At 38.3% G+C, this 26,871-nt stretch overlaps 1 protein-coding gene across 1 annotated transcript in view; it reads right to left on the bottom strand.

Annotated features, from left to right (window-relative positions):
• The window catches only part of ALATS (Alanyl-tRNA synthetase), a 231,533-nt gene that overhangs the window by 61,272 nt on the left and 143,390 nt on the right, over window positions 1-26,871 (bottom strand). The window contains exon 13 of the mRNA XM_089386297.1: window positions 13,993-14,115. Coding sequence (XP_089242423.1) covers window positions 13,993-14,115 — 123 coding nt within the window. The remainder of the gene's footprint in view (window positions 1-13,992; window positions 14,116-26,871) is intronic.

Raw genomic sequence — 26,871 nt, 5'->3', positions numbered from 1 at the left:
CTGACAGAATCTTGAACAGGTGTCCCTCCCCCTCCGTTTATTTAATGTGCGAATACTAGTTTATTTATTTACTGAGTACTGGCATAACCTTTCATTGTCGGAGTTAGTAAAATACACAGTATTCCAACTGTTTCCTGAATACGGTATTCCAGTTGTTGGGCATGACAAACAGCCATGATAGATGCGACACCGCCCACTCCAATTTTGAGAGTGTTTTCCCTCATTTTTTTTACTGAAATTCAGTGTTCAATGTACTGCATTTGGAGATTCATGCTAATTTGGAGAATATAACATTTCCATGTTTAAGGAGTTACCGCTATTTTAAATTTGGAGGAGCCTTCAGTGGTTTATTTTTGGGTTAAGACTTTTTGCCCCTGCTTAGCTGATGTGGCAGCATCTTTAATATTTTAATATTAATAAAGTAAGTTTGTTTTTACGTCATATTTGGTAAATGATATTATATTGTTTTGTTTATTTTGATCAAAAGTTTCAAGAGTTTTGAATTTATATGATATCATCTTTGCAATGACTAAATAATATTATAATATTCTGTTGTAGGATGATATCATCTTTGCAATGACTAAATAATATTATAATATTTTGTTGTAGGGATATACATTTAAATAAACATTTCATTGAAATTATTGACATTGGTGTGATAGTTTATCTTTTTTATTTTTAATATTAATATTAATATTAAATCAACATTTCATTGAAATTATTGAGATTGGTGTGATAGTTTAATTTTTTTATTTTTAATATTAATATTAATATCAATTATATACACTTATTTCGATTTTAGTCGAATTTCTTGTGATTGTGTGATGTTTTTTAATTTAATATTATCAAGTTAGTGTATTTAAATGTTATAAAGTTGTTTAAAAACAGTTATGATGTTGATAATTTTGGAAAACTTTTTACATATTTTTTGAAATTATATCTAACAAAGGATAAGATTTTAGAGTATTAATGTTTCAACAAGTTTCCAAAATATAGTATCGTGTAAAAAGTTTTTTCCACCAAAGGTGTTTTAAAATTCAAATTATTTAGATTAGAGTTTTTGTTAAGTTTTCATTATGTTAGGGTTAGGATTTTTCAGATTCGTCATCCCTGCCAGAATCTTGAACAAGTGTCCCACAATTCCATATCTTGAAAAAGTGCCCCTCCCCCTCAATTTAACACCATTGGCGTTCCTTTGCACCGTAATGTGCAAATACTAGTTGTAGTATATAAAATGTGTAACATGTCCAATGCAACATCACACATAGCAGTGAATCATGTCCTGAATCTCACGTCCTAGCTTAGCCTCAAAATATCAACAAAAAATATAATAATGTATCTCATATCATGAGTCATATACAATGAAATGAACCACTAAGTAACTAATGATTTCCTCTGCCCCTTTTGCGAGAGAATGTAATATTTTCCCTCTAGATGAAAAACGCCTTAGGGCTGGCATTGGACTATGATGTCTTCTAGAAGAACTAGGAGCGAGAGGAGGTAGACCACATCCACTACTGGTGACCATGGTAGGTGGTGTCACCTCCTCCTCCATGTTGTTAAGGCACTAGGACTCCAACTTGTATGAGGGTCATGAATTATAAAAATAATAAATTATAATTTTTATTATTTAATGAATTCAAAAAATTAATTTATTATTTTTTATCATTTCACAATTTGGGCAATTTTTACGATTTTATCGCAATTTTTTCATTTGGAAAAAATTGTCGACCAATAAAATCGACCTCCCAAAAAAAATCACAATTAGGCGATAAAAGCGCAATCTTTACAACACTGACAGAATCAAATGGAAACATTGCAAACCATCATGGAATCTTGAAGACTATCAAGTCTATTGGATTTTGAGTGAGATCTAAAATTCTAGTTTCTCCATATAAAATCCAATGAGGTTGGAACCACTCTCAAACATCCTAAGTCAATTATTGGAAATGTTAAAAATTTAAGTAATCACTTTTACTTTAAGAGTTTAGCATTACCATCGATTGTTAGCATTTCTAGGGTTAAGTTAGGTTTTTTGTTTAGGTTTAGGATTTAAAAGGGGGAGGGTTGGTTTTATGGCCAAGGGGGGTTGTTTTAGAAGGAAAACAATCCCGATTTTCCTTCAAAACCACCTAAAAACTGCCATCCATGGTCCTAAACTCCCCCATGCATGTGAGATCTAACCAAGTCAGTTAGGGTTGGAACCGATTGGTTAGGGCCAGTTTGTACCAGTTAGATATCAAACTATCTGGTACCAAATTGGTTGGTTTACTAACACTAAATTTGCCAAAGCAAAATATAACCAATCTCAAAAACAATGACAATAGATTATGCCCAATCAAATCAATTCATCATTAAAATATTCAAAAACTACTTGGGCTCTTGTCCTAGGATAATGGCCCTACTAAGGAAATACATGTACAACAACCAAATCTGATCCAGTTGATCAAGTAGTCCTTAGTTGATCTAGATCTCCTTGTTGCCCCCTTCTTCGGACATAGCACACTAGAGTATTACACTCCTCAATAAGATGCCTCTCAATCTTGTGTCGTTGTACGGTGTGTCTTCTCCTTATCTTTAGCCTTGCTTTTTAACTGTTCATTGAGCTAAATCCCTAACCTTCAAAGTGTTGACGGCAAAGAATAGATATCGACTCACTTGAGATTTAGAGTTGAAATTAAAAAATAATTACCAAAGTAAATACTTTACTTTTTCTAATGTTTCATTAGCTCGGTTATCCAACATAAGAATATTTTTTCCTAGGTTAGTCTTAGGCTGAGTTACAAACGCAACTTGCTCACACCAAAGCAAGTGTATCAAGAAAATTTGGGCGACTTCTCCATGCCTAGACACTAGGCATGTGCAGAAGTACCTGCCCAAGCTACTAACATCAACACTCCCTCTTAGCAAGGGAGGTACTTCTGCCTCTTGGAATTGGCTTCGATACTAGAACTGCAATCACTACCATGATTGCTCCCTTTGAACTAAAAGCCTTTCTTACCATTCGGTCTAGAAACATTCTCAAATTCCTACTTTCCCTACTCTGGTCCCTAGAAGCCTCTTTCTCCTAAACATCTTGGAAGGCACTATTCTTCCTAGATATGTGAGAGATCACATGATCCTTCTCCCATCCATGATGATACGTCTGGCTTTTATATCTTTTGACTTGTGAACTACCAGAGTAGTAGCTTCTAAAGGAGTTGTAACCTTGGTGTTGACAAAATCCCATAGGTCGTTCCCTAAGAGAACCAATATTATCCTCTCCTTCCATGGGTTGGAGTTGTAAGCATCATCCGACCTTTCCTCGAACCTCACACTGGTTGTTTCCATCTTGAGATCAAAAAAAATCAATTGAAAAAGGTTTACGCCATTAGAACACCCTGATTGGTACAGTTTCCCTCTCTCTCTCTGAAGGTTGACCTCCACCAATCCTCCTAGCTACAATCCCATGACATATTACTTTTTTCAGCTCACACTAGTTCCTGCCACTCCACCACTGTTGAACCTTCCTGGAGTCCCGTTGCTCTATCGACACAGAAGCCAATCCATCCTCAACACAACTTGTGTTGTCGATAGTTATTCTACATTATAGGCCTTGTGCTTTGTTGAATACCTATAGAAGAAGATCGAGTTACTAGATTGTCTTTTGTTGGATCTTTGTTGAGCAGTTATCAACTTAAAATGACCTTCATTTCTACAAAGAACGTGTTGCCTTTTATGGGCTAATCAAGGGATATTCAGGTCTGAGAAGTTGTGGTTTAAAGTTTGTTCTTTCTCGGGCTCTCTATGGATACTTGTGGAGATTTAGTAGTTTCCTAGAGGCCAGTTTCACCCCCCTCCCTAAGGCCTTCTCTTTGGCTGTCATAGAGTTTGAATTTTGAACCCCTTCTTCAGACTATATCTTTGTTCAAGTTCGGATCCTAAGGCATCTATTCAATCCTCCTTTTTGACCTATCCTTCTGTGGATATTTCAAGATGTTTCAAGGCAGATCCAATACTATTTCAGGGTTATAACTGAGCTATATTGAAGGTAGGTCTAATGCAGAATGAGAGATGCTTTGATGGAAAAACAAATCTATGTTTAGTGTCAATATAAAGTTTGTGTTTTGAAGCAAACTTGTGACATACCTCTAAGGATCTTAAGTAGATCTTGGGATGTGATTTGTAGCATACCTAAAAGTTTGCAATAAACCTCTTCTGGAGCAGAATTTGACACTTTTTGAAGAAAATTTTTGGAGCAATTCTTTAAGTCTTAAGGAACCCTTGTTGAAGCAAAGATTTATGGATGTCTTGATAAGTCTTGAAGCAAACCTCTAGTAAAGTTGTGGAGCAGAGTTTTGAGCTAACCTTGAAGAACTTGTGAGGCAAAATCAAAGGCAAAGTAAAGGCGCCTGCTTGATGATCTGAGGTATGCATTTCTATTGGTTAATTGTCTACAATATGAGTTAATGCAGGTTGCAACATGCAAGTTGGACATCACAGAGGGGCGGTATTTGTAAAATTATAAAACTACGGTCAAATTCCACTTTGGACAACTCATTTGATGGAGATGATGATTGCATTGAATTCCTCTTTTTGAGAGGACCAAAATCGACCTAAAGATCACTCAAATCAAATAAGGGAAAGTGTACTTATGAAGGAAAGCCCACATATGCACATTTGGACAAGGTCAACCCCAAAGCAAATTGGACACCCATGGAAGCCTATAAATACAAGTGACCTCAAGCTCATTTGGACATCACCAAGCATCTTCTTCTTCTCTTCTTCATTGATTGGTTTGCACAGGTCTGAGGCTGGGACGACAAAAGAAGTTCGCAAAGGTCTGAAATTACAAGGTCTGAGGCTCGCATTTGTTTTAGGGTTTTGGGTTACAGTCATTGGTTTGCCACAAGGTAGATTCGGCCACAGTCGTAGGCATCACAGGCTCAAGGGAGCGACTGGAAACCTTCAGTCGCATGCACAGCTCCTCATCCATGCGACTGGGAAGTTTGACTGAGTTTTGACCATTGACCGCAGAGAGGAAAAGTTGTCTCTAATATATCTTGATGATGGAATCATATTTATAAATGTGATTGGGTTATTCGGTGATATTGTATTAATCCCATTGTACTCTCTACTGAACATTTTATAACAATCTAATAGAAGAAAAATTTTCAAAGGGTTTTCCCCCTAGTGGGATTTTTCCCTAGTCTTTGACCAAATACAATGTCTCTTGTTGATGTGTTGATTGTCTCCTTTGTCATTGCATTTATTGTTCTATCTTCAATTATTGTTGATGAATGGAAAGAGTAATTGTATTTCGAAAGATTGCTAACTGAAGTATTGAATTGGGCTAAAGTAATTGATACAACATAGAACAATCTGAAAAATTAATTTGGATCGGTGGGGGCCTGATCCGCGGTTCCCGATGCCCGATCCGCAGATCTGAAAAGGATCGGGTGCGGATCTGTGGAGGTTCGAGGGTGTATCCACCGCAGATCGCGAGCGGGTCGAAGAGAAGGTAGATAGTTCACACGGTTCCGCAAGGCTTTTTTTGTCTTTTTTTTTTGGAAATTTCAAACTGTTATGTGAGGAACTACACTTTCTAAATACTCCCAAGGTGCCCCTTGATGCTCCCTAGACGCTTCCTAGATACTCTCTAATGGTAATGTTAAATTCTTAAAGTAAACGTGACATTCCCCTTTATCTTTCATTTCCATCCTTTTACTTAAAATTTTAACATTACCATGAAATGACTAAGGATGTTTGAGAGTGGTTCCAACCTCATCAAACTTCATATGGAGAAAATAGAATTTCATATCCCATTCAAAATTCAGCAGACTTAACAGTTTTCAGGATCAACGGGATTGTGGTGTTTCATTGGATTATATCATGTATGAGAGGATGTGATTAGCATTTTGATTTAATTAAGAGCACCAAGCCCTATATGTACCCCAGTGTTGGTGTTGTTGATTGTTGAACTCCTTTGTCATGGCCTTAGCAATTATGTACCCTTCACTCAAGTCAAAATCATTGATCAGGCATGTTAATCTTTCTCTACCATATTATAAGGCTTGGATTAAGTTGTTTGATCAAAATTAGGCAATGTTGACTAATATTCCTATAGAATTGAAGTAGAGGCAAAAGGTGGACAAGAGAAGAGGAAGCTAGATTCTAGTTGGTTGATGCTAGAATAATTAATCATTGATGTATAATGGATGCCATATCTATCTTGATTTTTATAAAAATATGCATGTTTTCATGTCTTCTACAACTAATTTGGAATTTTGGATGTTTTTTTCAATATAAATACAAATATATATAGTAGACACTTCCGAGAAACTTCGCTTCCTAGTTTTTTGGAAAATGACGCTTCTACATCCCCGCTTCCAAAAAAGTCCCTGCTTCGTGCAACGTTGGTCCACGCTACAACACTAGAAGCAACAACAGGATTGATGATCAAAGAAGAAGAGATGACCGAAGGAATGATCACAATGGAAGAGATAAAAGACGAAGAAGAGATGCTCCAAGTGACAATGAAGAAGATCATCGTCCTCTAAAGAAGTCAAGATACTCTAGGCATGAAAGTAATGTTGGCAAACAATCTCAATATATTCTTATTTCCGCTCTTACTAGTTCCTCTCCTCTAGATTCGTGGGATAGTTGGCTGGTTGACAGTGGGGCCACTCATCACTTCTCTGGTTATATGGAAGTTCTCTCTAATTTGGTGGAGAGGGAGTCAAATTTGAAAATCATTCTTGAAGACAACTCCACTCATCCCGTTAAAGGTTTTGGGTCCTTCAAATTTCATTTGAATTTAGGGGAATCTATTTTGTTGATGTGATGTATGTGCCAGGGTTAAAGAAGAATTTGGTATCAATATCCGCTTTAGGGATGAGGGTTGCGTTCGTTAGGGGAATGGTTCTTACTTGGCCTGTTGGATCACCTATGAGAGATGCATTCACATTAGGATCAAGATATGAAGGACTCTACAGGGTTACGAGAAGACCACTTCTAGAATTCGTCCAGGATACTAATAATTTGAGCGAGCTATGGCACCAAAGATTGGCCCATCTACATTATGATGCTCTTCCGAAATTGGAGAAATTGGTCTCAGGGATTCCCAAGGTTCAAGCCCAACATGATGGAGTATGTCCAGGATGTGCCAGTGGAAAGAAGACAAGGGGGCCATTCCCCTCCAGTGAGAACAAGACAAATAGCATCATCCATCTCATTCATTCTGACTTGGGTGGTCCAATGCATGTACACACTTTTGCTGACCATGACTATTATATCACCTTCATTGATGACTTTTCAAGAAAGACGTGGATATATTATTTGAAACACAAGGATGAAGCCTTCAAAATGTTCAAGGAGTTCAAAGCTTTGATCAAAAATCAAACAGGGAAGAAAATCAAGATATTCAAGTCTGACAATGGTGGAGAGTACACTTCGAATGAATTCATTGATTTTTGCAAGAAGGAAGGTATGAAGAAGGAAACGATTGTGCCCTATACTCCCGAACAAAATGGAGTAGCTGAAAGGAAGAACATGTCTATTGTAGAAGTCGCTCGTGCCATGCTCCATGATCAAAAGTTGTCGAAGCTCCTTTGGGGAGAAGCAACAAATGTTGTTGTATATGTCCTTGAAGAAGTGTTCACAGGTGTCAAGCCCAATGTCAGCCATATTCGTATCTTTGGCTGCCCTGTATACTTTCATGTGCTAAACAACAAAAGAAACAAGTTGGAAGCCACGGGAAGAAAAGGTACGTTTGTTGGATATATTGAATATTCTGATGCATTTAGAATATATATTCCTGGTCAACGGAAGGTTGAGATTAGCAGGGATGTAACATTCGATGAAGACGTTGCCCGTGGAAAAGTAAGGGACCTTCCTCCACCTCCTCCTCCTAAGAAGAATGATGATATGGATATTTTGGATGGTCCTTTTGTGCCTGAATCTGAGACAAATATTGTCGATGATCCCATGGAGCCCATGGATCCATTAGATCCTCCTCCATGTGATCCTCCCGCTAGGAAGAGGCCACTTTGGCTTCAAGACACATTACAGGATGATGAGAGACGAGCTCTCGTTCGAAGATCATTTAGAGAAAGGAAGAAGCCATGCAAGTATCAGGGATATGTTACAGCCATGAGCACTATGATTTAAGTCAAACCTCCCACGTTCGAAGAAGTCGTAAAAGAACAGGTTTGGAAAGATGTTATGGCCAAAGAATATGAATCGATTATGAAGAATGATGTATGGGATGTTGTGCCGAGACCGAAGGAGAAATTTGTGGTGACTTCAAAGTGGCTATTCAAGATCAAGCATGGAGTTGATGGTAGCATTGAAAAATACAAGGCAAGGTTCATGGCTCGAGGATTCTCCCAAAAAGAGGGAGAAGATTATGATGATATATTTGCGCCTATGGCTCGATATGTAACCATTCTTTCGATAGTTTCCCTTGTTGCAAGTCATGGATGGACTCTTCATTAGATGGACGTAAAGACAACATTCCTCCATGGTATGTTACAGGAAGAAGTGTACGTTGAGAAGCCACAAGGATTTGAAGTAGAGGACTGAAGGAAACATGTTTGTAGATTGAAGAAGGCATTGTATGGTTTGAAGCAAGCCCCCAGAGCATGGTATGCACACATAGACAGTTATTTGGTAAAGTTGGGATTCACAAGAAGTAATGTCGATCCCAACCTCTACTTCAAGGTAGTCCAAGGTATGTCATTGATTTTGGTTTTATATGTTGACAATCTATTCTTGACAGGTAGTGAGCCCCTTATTATTGAGTGTAAGAGGGAGCTAGCCTTTGAATTTGAGATGGACCTTAGACTCATGCACTACTTTCTAGGCCTTGAGGGAGCTAGCCTCTAAATTTGAGATGGACCTTAGATTCATGCACTACTTTCTAGGCCTTGAGGTGTGGCAAAGGCTCAATGAGATATTCCTTTCACAAGAAAAATATATTGAGAAATTGTTGGAAAGATTTGGAATGACAAAATGCAAGTCACTATCTACACCAATGGAAATGAACTTCAAGAAGTTATGTGGGGAAGCTGCAGGACCCGATTTGGCGAATCCATCCGAGTATAAACAATTCATTGGGGCTCTAATGTTCCTAGATAACACCCGTCTAGCCATACGCTATGCATTGAATACATTGATTCAATTCATGATTAGGCCTCTCCATGCACATTGGATCGCTGCCAACACATTTTGAGATATTTACATGGGACTATCACACTTGTTCTGAGATATTCTATCGAAGATATTCGACTTCATGGATATACCGATGTTGACTACGCAGGAAACGTTGTTGATAGGAAGAGTACGTCTGGATGTTGCTTCATCCTTGGATCTTCTATGATATTGTGGATGAGCAGGAAGCAGAAGTTTGTAGCATTGAGTACCATCGAGGCAGAGTATATTGTCGCTAGCATGGCCAACTGTGAAGCAGTTTGGTTGAAGAAGCTCTTTGGAAAGTTATTTGAGCAGGTCCTAGATACCACAGTGAGCGACAACAAGAATGGGATCCTTTTGGCAGAGAATCCCATATTACATGACAAGTCCAAGCACATAGGGATTCGATATCACTTCATTCAAGACATGGTGCAGAGAAGAGTCGTTCGACTCCATCACATATCGACAGATGAGCAGATTGCAGATATTCTCACCAAAGCTTTCAGCTTCTCGCCAAGGCTTTGCTGAAAAGGAAGTTCTTGGTCTTCAGAGAGTAGCTTGGACTGATGGATGTGACCCCTCTTGACAAGGGGCATCACTAATCGAGAACACTGAGCCAATTCTTCCCCCTTGTCTGAGCTCTTGGGGTGAGGAATTGAGATAGAGGGCTCCTAAGGTTGAGGGATCTCTCAACAATAGGGTCGTAGATGTAACTCCCCTATCTGTAACCCATAGGGTTGGAGATGTTGTTCCCCTATCTACGTCTTTGCAGAGTATACCCCAATTAGCATCATACCCACAAGCTCGGCTTGTTGGGATTACTGCTCCTCGTCTGCCTAACGGATTGAGAGTGTACTTGGGGTTGTACAACCCAAGCTGATTATGATGCAAGTGTTCTACCACATGACTCTTGAGGGTCATTGTTGGGAAGATCAGTGAGCAATAGGATGGGTTGAGATGTGCTCCCCTATATCACCTATTGCTCTATATGGGGTTGTAGATGTTTAGCTCCCCCATGAGATTCCGGGTTGAGATGTGCTCCACAATGTAGATTTAGGTTGAGATATGCTCCCTGATATTGTTCTCAAATTCAAATGTGCTCTCCGACATTATAAAGGGTGGAAGCTAATGCTCCTTGATTCTTATTCTTTAGATTCGAGAATGTTTCAGCAGATAGAGTTGAGCAAAGATAAGACATGACATGTCGACATGATATACATGACAGGATGTTCGATGATCAGATATTGACAGGTGGAATTCTCCCTAGTTGACAGGGAGTGTTAAATTATACACCTATGGTCAAATTCCACTTTGGACAGCTCATTTGATGGAGATGATGATTGCATTGAATTCCTCTTTTCAAGAGGACCAAGATCGACCTAAAGATCACTCAAATCGGATAAGGAAAAGTGTACTTATGAAGGAAAGCACACATATGCACATTTGGACAAGGTCGACCCCAAAGCAAATTGGACACTCATGGAAACCTGTAAATACAAGTGCCCTCAAGCTCATTTGGACATCACCAAGCATCTTCTTCTTCTCTACTTCATTGATTAGTTCGCACAAGTCTAAGGTTGGGACGACAAAAGAAGTTCGCAAAGGTCCGAAATTACAGGGTCCGAGTCTTGCATCTATTTTAGGGTTTTGGGTTACAGTCGCTGGCTTGCCATAGGGTAGATTCGGCCACAGTCGCAGGCATAACGGGCTCAAGGGAGCTATTGGAACCTTCAGTCACACACACAGCTCCTCATCCATGTGACCAGGAAGTTTGACTGAGTTTTGATCATTGACCGCAATTAACCGCAGACAGGGAAAGTTGTCTCTGATATATCTTTATTCTAGAATCATATTTCTAAATGTGATTGGGTTATTTGATGATATTGTATTAAGCTCATTGTACTCTCTACTGAATATTTTATGACAATCTAAAAGAAGAAGAATTTTCAAAGGGTTTTCCCCCTAGTGGGGTTTTTCCCTGGTCTTTGACCAAATACGGTGTCTCTTGTTGATGTGTTGTATGTCTCCTTTGTCATTGCATTTATTCTTATATCTTCAATTATTGTTGATGAATGGAAAGACTAATTGTATTTGAAAAGATTGAAAATCGAAGTATTGAATTGGGGTAAAGTAATTGATATAGCATAGAACAATCTGAAAAATTAACAGTATTGGAGTTGAAAACTAAGGTCTTAATGTTGTTGTAATTGGGTCATTGTCCCTGGTACGGGAGGCCAAGAAGTTTTTTTTTTATCTTTTATTCTATAGGGTGGTAGGGTGGTGCTAGGAAGGGAAGTTGTAGCTTCCTTTAAGAGGTTGTCGCTCCTTCCAGTGGGAGCTAATAAATCTTGGGGTTGTAGCCCTTCCATATGTAGCTAGTAAATTCAGAAGTTCTAGCTTCCCTTGTAATATAAATATATTGTTCATATATATCTTGTGTTCCTTTGATGTGATGTTATTGGTTAATTGTTTTGATACTTAAATTGTTGAAATTTATGAAACTTAGATTCAACCCCCTCTCAATGTTTCCAATAGCCTCTCCTCCCCCACATGCTCCTTCAATGCTCATTGTCCATTTTTAATTTTCAGTTTTAACTTTTGAGTCTTGACTCTACATATCAATGACCTTAGATTGATTCTTTGACTTGTCACTCTTTAGTATTTTTGAGTTTTAGCTATATCAATTTACTATTCCAGTCTTCAGAGTTCAATATCTAATATAGTATATTTTGTTTAGTACTAGTTAAATTCTAGAATGATGAATTTAAATTTTAAAATTTAAATCAATTTAGAATCTAGAATGATGAATGATGAATTTAATTATTAAATCAATGTCAATTCCAGAATAATGAATATGGATCAATGTATTTCATTGTTGAATCTTGTGTTGTATGGATGAATGACATATGTATCAATATGAATTATTAGTATGGATCAGTATATTCCATTATTTAATTCAATTATGTATGGATCAATATATTTTTGCTTTCATTATTGAACATGAATTTGAATTATATATATATATATATATTAAAAAAATTATATACCCCAACGTCACCCCATCCTCCCTAAATTCCCGAGATTTGAGGGTAATCCCACATGCCCCCCAAATGCATCTCCCCACACCCATTGCCCCCCGTCTCGAAGTCTTGTAGGAACATAGCCGCAAGTTAACCCTTCAGTGCAACTTATGGTTGTGGCAACTAGACTAGTTGTGCCTTTGCCTGTAAGCTTGCATTGCAGTTCCCTGATAGCTTTGTCATTGTGTGCACCACTCAGTTGACCATCCTGCTATAGTGATTTACCTGGGCAGCAATCATTCTCCTCTGCAAACTATGCCAACTGGTAAACTCTCCATGTGCTTCAGCCCATGCCTAGATCATGTTTGTCGATTGGTTCTTTCAGTTGCTGCCTCCTTGGCCCATCACATCCCTGTCCTGTGTGCTTCAAAGGATACACACCCGCTACCATCTAACCATAATAGCCCAACATCGTGCTATTGTCGGCCTTTGTGACGGTTGGGTCTTTCAGCAGCTGATCGGCCTGCTGTCAATTGTTGTCTCCGGCCTGTCCACTATGTCGCGACCAATCGATCCGCTGTCAGTCGTTGTCTCGAGCTTGTCAATTGTATTGTGGCCAATGCCCCTTGACCGATCCCTGTTATGTCTCTGTTGAGCCCTGACACTCCCTACAACTGTCAGGTTTGACAACACACTAAGGGCTGTCAACCCTCCTTTTTTTTTTAACTTTTTTATTTTTATCTTGCAACAAAATTAAAATTTGGCCCCTCTGCATATTTTTTTCTGTACCATTGTACAGATTCATACGCCTTTCAAAAAACAAAAAAACAAATCACTCCATATGAACATGGCCGAACCTGACCCCAGCGATCTGAACAAACCTACCACCTTGAGATCGGTTCTCAGAGTTTATCGCTCTGATACCATCATACAAATGCAAATTTCTCACACTAGAGCAAGTGCCTAAGGAGACTTTGGGCAACTTTTGCACTCCTAGACACTTACGCCCATGTGCAAAAGTACCTACCCAAGCTACAAACATCAACATTCCTAGTGCAATGTTCCTTTACTAAAGAAGTTTGGAGAGAGGCTTTGAATTGACAAGAACAAAAGCAAACTGGAAACAAGAATCTGTAGTCTTATGTCTGGGAAACCAGTTAAAACACAGGGCAATGCCTTGGATTGAATGATAATCCTCGTGGTTGGCTAGGAAAGGAATAACTTCTCAAAACAAGGAAATGTTAGCTTCACAGGTTTTTCACCAAATCAGCTATGTATATGAATGAGTGTATAAATTAGGTGAAGTGAAGGCTCCAAAAATCTTCAAAAAATCAGAAATAGATAAATCTTATGCACGGGTTTTTTGGCATGGTGCATGTCAAGCGTACCCAGGAACATGTGAGGCCGGTGTTCTTTTATTTCTGAATGTTAATCGTAACTTTTCTTTAAAGCTGCTCTAGGGGAAGTTACAAACAACAGGGCTGAGTTGTGTGCCTTATGGTTAATAATAAGTTCAGTTTCTGAAAAAGAACAGAGAAAGCAGGGGATGGCACAGTTCATCCAGACTGTGAGATGGCAAAAGTTAATAAACGATGAGAGCAAAAGTCTGTTTTTATAGCTTTGTTGATGTATATGCTAAAAAAGAAAAAAGTATTGATAGACAATACTACAATTAATTCTTTCATTGGTTTTTGTGATATTTTTCAATTGGTATCAAATTTTCTCACTAACAAGAGTAAATGAATATAAAGGAAGACCTTGAGTATAATGTTAAAGTACCATGCCATCATAGGGAATGTACCTGTCCTCCTTGCTCTGCATAGAAACTAGTACTTTCAAGCACAATACCAACTTCCTCGCCTTCTGACACAGAGTGTACAAACTTTGACCCATCATAGATCGCCTTGACCACACTATTATGGACCTGTTAAAGGAGAATAAAATACGTATGTTCAAGGAAGCATAAAACACCAATTTAACTCCAAAATAAAAAGATTTCCTTGGGAAGTTTCAAAATCACATAAGAAGAAAAAAAAATGTAAGTAAAAGAATGTCTTCATGGAGCTATGAACTTCTCAAATCTAAATGAATATAAGATGAATACACACTTAGAAAATTGGAAAGTTTAGATGCCATGGTCAATAAACACTAATCTAGATTTACATGCAGAATCAAAGGAAACCAAATATATGACAACTTTTAAACAGCTAGATCATAATGAAAGCAATCATGAGCATCAGTAAAAGCTAATTACATTCACTGTTTAATTTATATACATTCATCGATGATAATTAAAATTTACAACCAAAGGATTAAAATAAATGTACTATTTTTTCCAAGGAACAACTCATGGGAAAACTCCTGAGCACATTCACGCATTTGCAAATGGTACACAGTGCAAACCCGTCACTGCTGATTACGACAACTGACCTAGGAAGGACATCAAGTGAGGCATGCAATAGAGGCAACCTGCCCAGGGAATCAACCTCAAAACCTCTTGCGCAAAACTCAAAGGACTCAACCACCAGAACTTGCCCACCAGGCTAAAAGTAATTCTACTATTTATCTTGCAAATGGTCCATATATTATTTAGGTACTTGATCTATTAAGTTATTTATAAAGTTGAAAAAAGTATTATCATTGCCAAAGCTATCATTATCAAAAAAATACTTGTGAAATAGTGCAACTTCAAATCACAATTGCAATGTTTTAGAATTTAAACCATAAAATTCTAAAACCAGAACTGCAATTCAATATGTTAAAAAAGGATTCGCAACAGTTGTTCCTTCCTATCAACACGCCCACTTGGGAGGATGCCCTAATTCTAAAACCAGAACTGCAATTCAATGTGTTAAAAAGGATTTTCAACAGTTGTTCCTTCCTATCAACATGCCCACTTGGGAGGATGCCCTACTTGTTTCTAACGGCTAGTTGACTCTCCAACAGCTAATTAGCTCGAATTTTTGCTCAATATTGATGTTGACTTAGCCACCTGTGGTTTGGATCTCTGACACCTTGGCAAATTTGGCCAATCTGACACATAGATATGTTGAAACCTACCCTAATCTGAACTGTGTATGCCTCCAAATCTCCATATCCTTACTAGCATTGACACATCATTAGTCCACTATGTTGGTTCTCTAACACCTTGAGGAATCTGGAAATTCAGACACTTGGGTTTTATTCCTTTCATTCTTGTAGACGACTTCTACTGTAATGCATGTACCAAACTTGCCAACAATGACCTTGTTTTGCCACTTGGAAACATGTATGAGTTCTATCGCGAACTTTAACCAAGCTATAACCAACCACTACCTTCACTATTTGGAAAAAAAATTATGTCGCATGGACTCCACTCATCAAGCTGAACAAGCTAAGACTTGTCTTTTTTACTGTTGGACCATTTTGCATGGGGAAGCGTGAACAGTTTTTGACATCGTTGTTGGGGACAAGGTCATTTAGCCAAATTTTCCATTGACAACATCTTGGCAGGTTGATCTTCTTTGTATCTTGGTGAGATTATTTTTCTTATTGCTAATTTGCAGGGTGTCACCTAACAACTCCAATTGAAAAAATAGAATAAAGATGTTCGGCACAAGAAGAAACTTTAGGTAGACAAAAATAAGGACATGGGAAACCCAAAATTTAAGCTAATTTTACAACAGGTAAGCAAATTTTCGAATTTAAGGTACCATCATCCTAAATGTTGAAGTAGGGGCTCTAATCAGATGTCACTACTTGATTATATATTTTTTCCTTTGGATTTAACACACATTCTAAGACATCTGCATTTTTCTATTGTTGATCTACATATTCATGTCCCTAAGTTTATTGGAAAATCCATGGTTAGCTGTGGATTTCTTGCAATCTTTTGACTTATGTAATTGATACTAGCATTGTATTTAAAGATGACACGATAAAATCCTTTGCATGGTCAACGCAGGGATATGATGCATGGCAATTGTACTGTGACCTTGAAGCTAAGGAGAAAAAATGATTCCAACAGTTGATGAAAAGTTTTCAGAGGCGTTGGATTTGGGGTTATGAAGAGATTGAAGATATTTATGTCTTCATTGATATGCAAGGGGAAGAAAAGATTAATGACCTAACCATCGAATTCGGTGGGTATACCTCCAATGATCTCCTTGTGGAGATAAAAGAGATGAGTGATGCACTCATTTTCTTGTCAGACTATGTTAACGCAGAATATGTTGAGCCTTGTATGCAAAAGTTTGAAGATGATCTCCATGAAGAGGCCCAACCTTCTACTCCCTCCAACGGCTCAGTTTCGCATGATTTTCCAAATTCAGAGAATGACGATGATTGGGTGTCCTATTTGAAAACCCTCAGAGGATTTTGTCGAATAAAAACATCAGGAGATCATTTCTCTCCATCTCAGGAATGAAGATATCATTCAAGAAAGCATAATAGATTCCTATCTAGAATTATGTCAAGACACAAAATGGCTCCTTTGCTTTATAAGTATTAATGAATGCAGTAATGAAGAAGACTGTACAATAAATCATGATCTGTCAACTCAAAAGGAAAGCAATAGTGAAGAATCCCATGTTATTAAAGATGACAGTGTGGTGGTATACATGAAATAACATACTTTTGACCATAGGGACAAAGAAGATGAAGACTCCGAGGAAGGGAGCAATGTCAAGGAATCTCCTTATCATTCCATCAGGAATCAAGGAATAGTTGAAGAACAAAAATATGAGGAAATTCTTGATTTCCAGATTATTCAGAAGCCCACCCTCCCACCTCCTTATAATAGCACAAGTTCAACATGCTACACTCATTTTCAAGCACTTGATCTTCATGACACCTCTCTTAGTGATTTGGAAGAGGACTCAATAAACAAGCCTATCTTTGATGAAAACTGTGACAGCAAGGAGATTGGCAATTTTTGTTAGAATTTTTGGAACTGGACTCAGTGCACACACACCAGATCTGGTAACAGTTTCAAATTAACTTTAACCCAGCTAATTAACTAAAATACACTAATGTCCCTAAACATAAACAAATTTTGCACAGCAAAACCTACAAAACCAGCAACCAAATCCTGCACAGTAAACGCAAAATTTCAGCCCAATCAACAGTTCTTCATTAAATTTTTCTCAAAACCTACTCGGGCTCCCTCACTGGGATAATGGGCCTCCAAGATATTACAAATACAACAATTACGTTGGACTGGATCCAGCGGATCAAGCCCTAGATCCGTCCTCAATCTGGTTGATCTGGATCTCCATCACTGCTTTGAGCTCTTTCCTTGAACACAACACCACTGATTAACTCACTCACAACAAACCTACAATATTAGTCATGCAGATATTTTGCTTACTTGAGAGGATCTTTCTCTCAATGTCTCGTAACCCTGCATATCTCTATGCCCGGCCTTGCTCAGGCCCTCTAGGGCCTTTCGGGTCTAAGGCCTACTTGAGCTTCTCCTCCAAAAGATGCCCTCTTGCCAAACACAAGAATAACTCACTCATCCTTCTACTTATACTTTTCTAAAGGGTACAATACCATGGGTTATAAGAATATCATAGGTCATCAAAATATCATGGGTCTATACCAAGGGTTATAAGAATACCATAGGTCATCAAAACATCATGGGTCTATACCATGGGTCATTAGAATATCATAGGTTTGCTAGTGCAAATCCTCATCACTTAGCCCACGTGCCCCACATATGAGAATACTCCCAATGCTACCCAAAACATCAACGCACCCTCTTAGCGACGGATATATTCTCACAACACCACCTCAAGGTGGTTATGCCTTCGAACCTAGAATACATTTCCACTCTTGATCCACTACCATAGTTTCTCCATATGACACAGAAGCAATTCATGTTGTATGAAAGAGGCCCTTCTTGGAAGACATCCTACCCCTAGAAGCCTCCCAATCCTGAGCATCTTGCATGACCATCTTGTACCATGACAAAATCTCGGAAGACTACTCTATCCCATATGCATGGTGTTAAAATCTGAAAGTTTGTTAAGAATAAAATATTTAAAAATAGTAAAAATAATATAAATAATAATAATAGACATAAACAATGATTAATTAACTAATAATTAGTAGGGAAGAGGCATGTCTCTACAAACATGACCGTTCATGAAAGGGTATTTACCTGCCTACATATAAAGGACCCTCACTCTCAATTGTAACATCATTCTCATTCATACATTTTAACATATATTCTTGTATCCTCAATGGAGATCTACAAATTCCAAGTCTTCTAGAGTATTTAACTTGAAGAACGAACTTTGTTTGTTCCAAAGTTCTATGCAGAAATCTAAAAATTCTTTGCAGAAACTTGAAAGTTCTATGCAAAAAACTAGATGTACGCAGAAAACTGATATATTTTACGGAAAATTGAATAGAACTGAATGTACTCTGCAGAAAATTGAATCTACTTTGCAAAAAACTGAATGTTCTATGTTGTTGCAATTACTTAGAATGCAGATTTCTTCTTTGAAACTTTTCAAATCAGCAATTATAAATCATTGAACAAAAACTTAAGGATCATATGAAGACAGCCAAGCACAAATATGAGCCACTGAGATTTTGGTCCAATGACCAGGGAAAAACCCCTCAAGGGGGAAAACCCAAATGATTTTTTTTCTCTTAGATTTCTTCAATTGTTCAGTAGAGTACAGAGAGAAAGAGAGAGAGAGAGAGAGAGAATGAGAATGAATAAAGTCACCAATGTCTTATCATATTGCAGCTGAAGTGCTCTTGCTCTTTGCTTGAAGATCTCCTTCTCTTGATCAAATCTTGTCCTTCATACTTGCTCCAGCTCTTCTCTTGCTCTTTCTCTTTCTCTTCACTTTCTCTCACACTTTTCTTGCACACACTCAACACTAGCTCTCCTTCACAATGAACATGCTACATCAACTCTCACTTTCTCTTGCTTAAAAAGATGAGAAACGAGAGGAGTTACAAAATGAATTCATGCCTTGAGCCAATAATAGGGGAATTGAATTCCATGAGGGAGAAGTTACTTGAGGAAAAGTGTAACTCATCCTAAGAATAGAGAGAGAGGTACACATACCTTGAGGAGTTACAATTTGAATTAAGGAGAGAGAGAATTACACTTAGACATGAGAGAATATTTGATGAGAGTTACAAATCAAATTGAATGAGGGAGTTACAAGTGCATTTAATGAGGAGGACTTACACTTTTGCCATACATTGAATTAGTGAGGAAGTGTTACATTCTCTTAAGTTTGGAGTTACTATTCCAAGAGAGAATGTACTTAACAGAAAAATAAATGTACTTTGCAGAAAATTGAATGTACTTTGCAGAAAGTTCAATAGAATTTGCAGAAAACTAAATGTACTTTCGGAAAATTGAATGTTCTATGTTGTTACAATTACTTAGAATGCAGAGTTATTCTTCACAACTTTTCAGATCAGCAATTGTAGATAGAACATAAACTTAAGGATCATATGAAGACAGCCAAGCACAAATATGAGTCACTGAGATTTTGGTCCAATGACCAGGGAAAACCCCCTCAAGGGGGAAACCACAATGATTCTTCCTCTCTTAGATTTCTTCAATTGTTCAGCAGAGTACGGAGAGAAAGAGAGAGAGAGAATGAGAATGAATAAAATCACCAATATCTGATCAACTTGCAGCTGAAGTGCACTTGCTCTTTGCTTGAAGATCTTCTCCTTCTCTTGATTAGATCATGTCCTTCACACTTGCTCCAACTCTTCCCTTTCTCTTTCTCTTCACTGGTTCTCACACTTCCATTGCACAAACTCATAACTTGCTCTCCTTCTTCACAATGAACAAGCTACTCTCAATTCTCACTTGCTCTTGCTTAAATCGATGAGAAATGAAAGGAGTTACAAAATGAATTCATGCCTTGAGCCAATAATAGGAGAATCAAATTCCATGAGGGAAGAGTTACTTGAGGAGAAGTATAACTCATCCCAAGAATAGAGAGAGAGGTACATTTGTCTTAAGGAGTTACAATTCGAATTAGAGGGAGAGGGAGTTACACTTAGACATGAGAGAATATTTGGTGAGAGTTACAAAGCGAATTGAATGAGGGAGTTACAAGTACATTTAATGAGGAGGAGTTACACTTTTGCCATACATTGAATTACAAAGGGAGAGTTACATTCTGTTAAGTGTGGAGTTACTATTTTATTCCAAGAGAGAAGTTTGATTTGCCAAGTAAGAGATTCTCAATTTAATTTACTTATTCCATGAGTGAATTCGTTTTTATTAATCCATTAAAGATGAATGACTTTAGACTATTTTATAAATAATAGTATCATAGTAATAATAATAATAATAATACTAATAAGGATAAAAATATTAATTTTTGACTCGTATAATCATGATTGATTTGATTTTAAAGTGGATTCTATATGTCGAGATCATACTTGATCATTTAGACATGAGTTTCTATTTTTTGAAAGTCACTCCTAAATTGAGATGTGACTTACTATTTTTGGACAATCATATTAGAATTGTCAGAAATTAAATTTTATTATAGTGGGTTCAAACAAAACTGAAAGATAGGATTTCTTCTAGGAGAAATTCATCCTTGAGCAGCCAAATTTTAACACATGGCCATTTTGTACCCTGAACCTGAAGGTTGTCATCCTCAGAGTTGTTGACTCCCTCTAACTCTAGATCGCAAGCCTTCTCATCCCTCAAGGTCTCTTCCTGACCTTCACTCCAAGTTTCTCACTTGGATCTCCAATGGCTATCTTGGCCCTCTGACCATCTCGGCCCGTCTCCTATCACAAGAACGGTCTAACCTTACTCAGCCCCTCCAAGCTCAGATCTCTTCACAAGTCCTTCAAATCTGGATCATAATGAATCTCTCATTCTCTTGTGTTGATCTCCTCTCAGGATCCTAGCACATCCGATGAATGAATCTCTCATCCATTTCTCTTTATCTATGCACCAGCCTACAGCGGTCCACAACTCCTCGTGTGAATGATCTGCACCATGTCTCACTAGGCATGTTGATCTTGGCCTTCACGACACATGCAAGCAATCTACAAATACTTAGCCAACATTCTTGGCATAGTTCTTCAACACAGTGCTCCTACCTACAATAATTCCTACAACTCCCTCTCAAAGTCGTTGCTTGTGCAAACCTCAAATCCAACTACCCTTCTTGGAGACCATGCTTTGATAACATGTTAGAATTTTTGGGCACTAGACTCAATCCACATGCACAAACATTAGATCTAGTAATAATCTCATATTAACTTTAACCCAACTAATTAATTGAAACACGATGATGTGCCTAACCATAAACAAATTTTGCACACTGGAGCTTATAAAACCAGCAATCAAATCATGCATAGTAAACACAAAATTTCAGCTCAATCAATAGTTCTTCATTAAATTCTTCTTAGAACCTACTCAAGCTCCCATACTGAAATAATGGCCCTCAAGGATATTTAATGTACAACAATTACCCTAGATTGGAACCAACAGATCAAGCCCTATATAGGACCTCGATCTAGCTAATTTGGACCGCCTTTATTGCTCCTTGCTCTTTCCTCTAACTCGGCACAACTTAGTATCTCACTCATAGCAAATATACAATATTACTAATGCAGATCTCTTGCTTAGGAGAATATTTCTCTCAATGTCTCATGCCCCTACACATCTCAATGCTTAGCCCTACCTAGGCCCTCTCGACTCTCAACCCTTTCAAGTCTGAGGCATACTCAGCCTTCTCCTCCACAGCATTCTCTCTTGCAATCCACAAAAATGAATCACTCATCCTTATACATATACTTTTCCAAAGGGTGCAATACCATGGGTCAACACTATGGGTTATCAAAATATCAAGGGTTTATACCATGGGTCATCAGAATACCATGGGTCTGTGGGTGCAAAGCCCCATCACTTAGCCCACTTGCCTAACATGTGAGAACATTGTTGATGCTACCCAAAACATCAATAGTTTTGAAACCTTTCTTCAATGTGGAAGATACACATGGGATACAAGTTGCTTTTACTTTGACGTGCATCCCATTTACGACGCAAACACTTATGTTTTTGAGATTGCAAATTTCTTGTCAGAAGGACAAACAAATATCCTCAGAAAATGTGAGGATTTTTCCACGAATCATGAACAACCATATGGACTCATAAAGGAGGCATATTTACAAATGCAGCAAAGAGGTTTTCACAATCAAGATATAGCAGAAATTTTCCAACCATAGACATCTTTAATATGTGGCACTCAGGAGTATGAATATCCATTTGAAAAAAGGGATTTGAAGCTTGCAGCAATTGACAGGCAACAAATTTTTCAATTTCAAACCTATTTTATAAGCTTTCAACTTCACAACAAAGTAACGAACCATGAGTGAATTCTCATATATTTTCAGTTTTTGTCATGATATATGTGTGTGTGTGTAATTAGGGTAGCCAGAGAGCACGACAAACTTTGTGCAGGTGTAATGTCCCCGAGGGATTAAGTAATCCAAGGGACGAAGTAGTCTATTAATCCTCGTAGGTTGTAGTCCTCGATAAAGGGAAAAAACCCCAAAATACCCAATGTTGGGAAAGTTTTGGGGCAACTGGGGCAAAAAGCTCAAATTTTGGGGCTTGGAGGCAAACATCACTCAATTAATTTAAGAGAAAATCCCTCATGGAAATTTATAAATAGAAGTGGCTTGTAATCACTTGAGGCATGTCTTGGACTGAATTATCTCATCTTTTTTTGGTTGAGCGTGACGCCCTGAGGTTTTAAGACCTCAATTCCTCTTTTGGACTAGTTTCGGCGAAGGTGATCCCACCCTACCTAGTCATTTTCCTTCATTCTTTCTACTGGTTTCTTGCTCTGGCACAAGGTTTCTCTTCCTAAAGGAACATTGAAGTTTTCCTTACCTCTGTGGAACAGGGTGAGCTTTTCTCTAACCTCAGAACCCGGTGTTTGACATTAAATTCTATGTGGAACACGTCAAGCTCTCCTCTAAAATTAGAATTTGGGATGCATGTTAAACTTTATGTGGAACAAAGTCGAGCTCTTCTCTTTGGGCTAAGGGATTCTCTCTGTGGATCAGGCCACAAACCCTACAACAAACGACTCCCTGGACAAACGAATTATGGAAGCTTGAAACCATTGGAATTACATTGATTGGATGGTGTGAATTACATTGACGAGATGATGTGAATTTAGAAACTGGGCAGTATGTAACACTTTGTTGAACTAGTCACAACCCTAAGCCAAACAGATCTCTAAAATTTTCTCATTCGGATCACATGACGGCTAGTTGGCATGCCTTGAAACTCTCTCATTCGGATCACATGATGGCTAGTTGGCTTGCCTTGAAACTCTCTCATTCAAATCACACGATGGCTAGTTGGCTTGCCTAGAAACTCACTCATTCAGATCACACAATGGCTATAGAGAGGCTAATTCGCTCTCCTTGCGATGCAATTCGACTATGTACCTTACTCATCTGCTCTCCTACGTGAAGTGCTCCAAGATCTAAAGATCTCCTCATTACATTTATGATTTGAAATCAGTGATTAGAGATCTACTCATTATACTTATGATCTGAAGTCAAAGATTCGAGATATGCTCATTATACTTATGATCTAAAGTCAAAGGTTCAAGATCTGTTCATTACACTTATGATTTGAAGTCAAAGGTTCGAGATCTGCTCATTACACTTGTGATTTGAAGTCTGGTGACCGAGATCTAATTATTATACATGTGATCTAAAGTCTGGTGACCAAGATCTGCTCATTATCAGAAGTTTGTTTTGTTCCTGACTAAGGCTAGGCCAAGATCTAAGCCTGGATCCGTGCTCTAATCTGATTGAGATTTTATTTACGCTCTGAAGTTCACGAGATATATTATCTGAGTCATTTTTCTTTCGTATGGTGAGAGAATCAACCTCTCAGTGGTGAGCTTGTTGAGCACTCTATTGGATAGCTTATTGACATTCTGTTGCAGGCATTTACATTAGAGACTTGGCACTTGTGGATACCATCTTATGGTTAGTATTATCCATGTCTTGATGTATTTTTCAAGGATCTCTGTAAGGAAAGGTTTTATTGGGTTTCCCCCTCGTGGGGTTTTGCCTTGGTCTCTATGACCTAAATTCTGGTGTCTCTTGTTATTGTGCTTTGTAATTTGTGATCTCTACTTTCTTGTCATTACTATTTGTTGATGTCTGAAGTATAACTATTTGATGAAGAAAAATAATTAAAGGTGGTCTAAATTCACAAATAATTATCAATAGGTCAGAAATATTGCTTGTACATCTTGTACTTGATTTCTCAACAACATATGCTATTCAATTTTCCTCGTTACGCATAGAAGGGGAAGCACATGATTGGTGATCTCATGAAAAGTTTATGTTGGGACATGCAAACATCACTTCTTATGTAGACTTTAGGCAAAGGCTGATAGGTACATTTGATCAGAAGAATCTGGATATACACTTTAGAATACTGGAACAGCTCAAGCAAACTAGATCACACAAAGAGTTCATTGTAGAGTTCAAATGAATCACAGTCATGGTGACAAACATCTCTGAAGAATGTTTAGTCATGCTTTTCACTTAGGCATTAGCCGAACCCCTACAGGGGTGGGTCAAGGCCTTCAATCTCGCAACCCTTCAGGATGCCATCAAGAAGACTTGAGATATGGGAGGTGCAACGCCAAAGTGAACGCTCCATCCATGCCACCAGCCATTCCCAAGGACAAGGGGATATCCTTGGACAGTGAATCCAAGAAGGATCAGCTAGATGAAGAAACTCGAAATGATCTTAGAAGGAGGAAGCTTTGTTTCACTTGCAAGGAGCCATCGGAGCCAGGTCACCAATGTTTGGAAAATGGAAGGTTCACTACATTGAAGAATTGCCCAACAGCGACAAAGAGAGTGATACAACACCCAACATGGAGACCAACAACACCCAGCATGGAGCCCAACAATTCTGAAGAAGTGCCACCCCGAGAAGTAGCTAGGGAGCCACCTTTTGGTACAATGCAGCCACCAAGTAAGGAGCTTGTCATCTATGAAGAAGCACCACCTCTCAAGGCAGTAAGAAAGCCACTTCGAAGAATTGAAGAAGGTACTATAACTACTCTTTCAGAAGTACCTAAATATCACACACTTAAAATCCAAGGGCACTATACAAAGACAATGTGTCATAGCATTGGTAGATGGCGAAGCAACATACAACTTTATTGACACAACCATAGTGGTAAAGAGAGGCATCCCCGTCTAGGAATTTAAGAGCTTCGAAGTAAGGGCAATTAATGGATATCATATGACATGCACCCAGGGAGTTCCACAATTGAGCATCACTCTTGATAAGTATATGTTGACTAATGATTTTTATATGATAGAATTGGCAAATACTAACATGATGTTAGGAGTTCAATGATTGTACTCGCCAGGGAGAATTGTGATGAACCACCAAACGATGGAAATGGAGTTGTGAGACCCAAAGGGAGTTCAAAGCCTCTAGAAATCATTTCCTACAAGTCAAACTGCCTCCATCACTTGCTAGACCCACTCTCTTTGCATCCAAGTGATAGATCCAGCAGTAGCACACTAAATTGAGCTCTCCTTTGCAACTCGTACTAGCTAACTAACTAACTCACACTACTAAATCGGCCCACTCTTCTGCAGATGTAATCGACCTCCTTTCATGTCAATGGAACACTAGAAAATTTCTAAAAATCCTCTTCGAAAATATCCTCCCAAATCTCTGTTGAAAGTTGAAACCCTTGTTGTCGGTGTCACCCTCCACTTCAATTGCGCCTTTGTTATCTCTGCAACTGGGTAAGTTGAATTGCTCAAGCGTGTCTCTCCATCAAATGACTTTTCCACAAGTCTCTAGAGCAAAATCAATTTTCCTCAATTAATCTGATTTAATTAATCAATTTTCATAAGTTAGACTTAGAGAAATTTTAATAATTGGATAATTAATCTAATTGAAGTGTTTTCTTGCAAAACCTTTTCTGGGTATTACAGAAAATGTGTTCCCTAGCCTCATAAACACCATAGAGACTACAACACATGTCTTCTGCTACCGAAAACTAGCACCCTCTCTTAGCAAGAAAGGTGTTCTCCACTACTCCCATCTTATCCTTGAAGAAGACAAACTTTGCCTTACCCAAGGCCTTCATGAGAATATCCACAACCTGCTGATTTGTGGGAACATGTAGTCGAACTGATCCATGTTGCACACAATCTCTAATGAAGTGGTCCCTTATGTTGATATGCTTCAACCTATCATGAAACATTGGATTCTCAAAGAGCTTCATGCAACTTTGATTATCATAGTACATGTTGGTCAATGACCAAACAAACCCATTAGCAGCTTTCGAAGCCAAGTAGCTTCGCATTTGGCCATGCTAGTTGCCATGTATTCTGGCTCTGTAGAATTATGTGCCACAAACTTCTACTGCCTACTGCACCAAGAGACAACCCCTGATCCAAAATTGAAGCAACACCCACAGGTGCTTTTACGATCCACTAAACTGCCTACTGCACCAAGAGACAACCCTTGATCCAAAATTGAAGCAACACCCAGAGGTGCTTTTACGATCCACTAAACTGCCTATCCACTCTACATGTGTATCCACATAAACTTACACCATCACCTCGAGCATATCTCAAACCATACTCGACTGTGCCGTGTAAGTACCTCAAA

The sequence above is a fragment of the Pinus tabuliformis genome, chromosome Q (assembly GCF_031772625.1).
Source record: "Pinus tabuliformis cultivar Carrire ecotype Pingquan chromosome Q, CPIR1, whole genome shotgun sequence".
Taxonomy (NCBI): domain Eukaryota; kingdom Viridiplantae; phylum Streptophyta; class Pinopsida; order Pinales; family Pinaceae; genus Pinus; species Pinus tabuliformis.
This window is presented reverse-complemented; position numbering and strand designations above follow the sequence as displayed.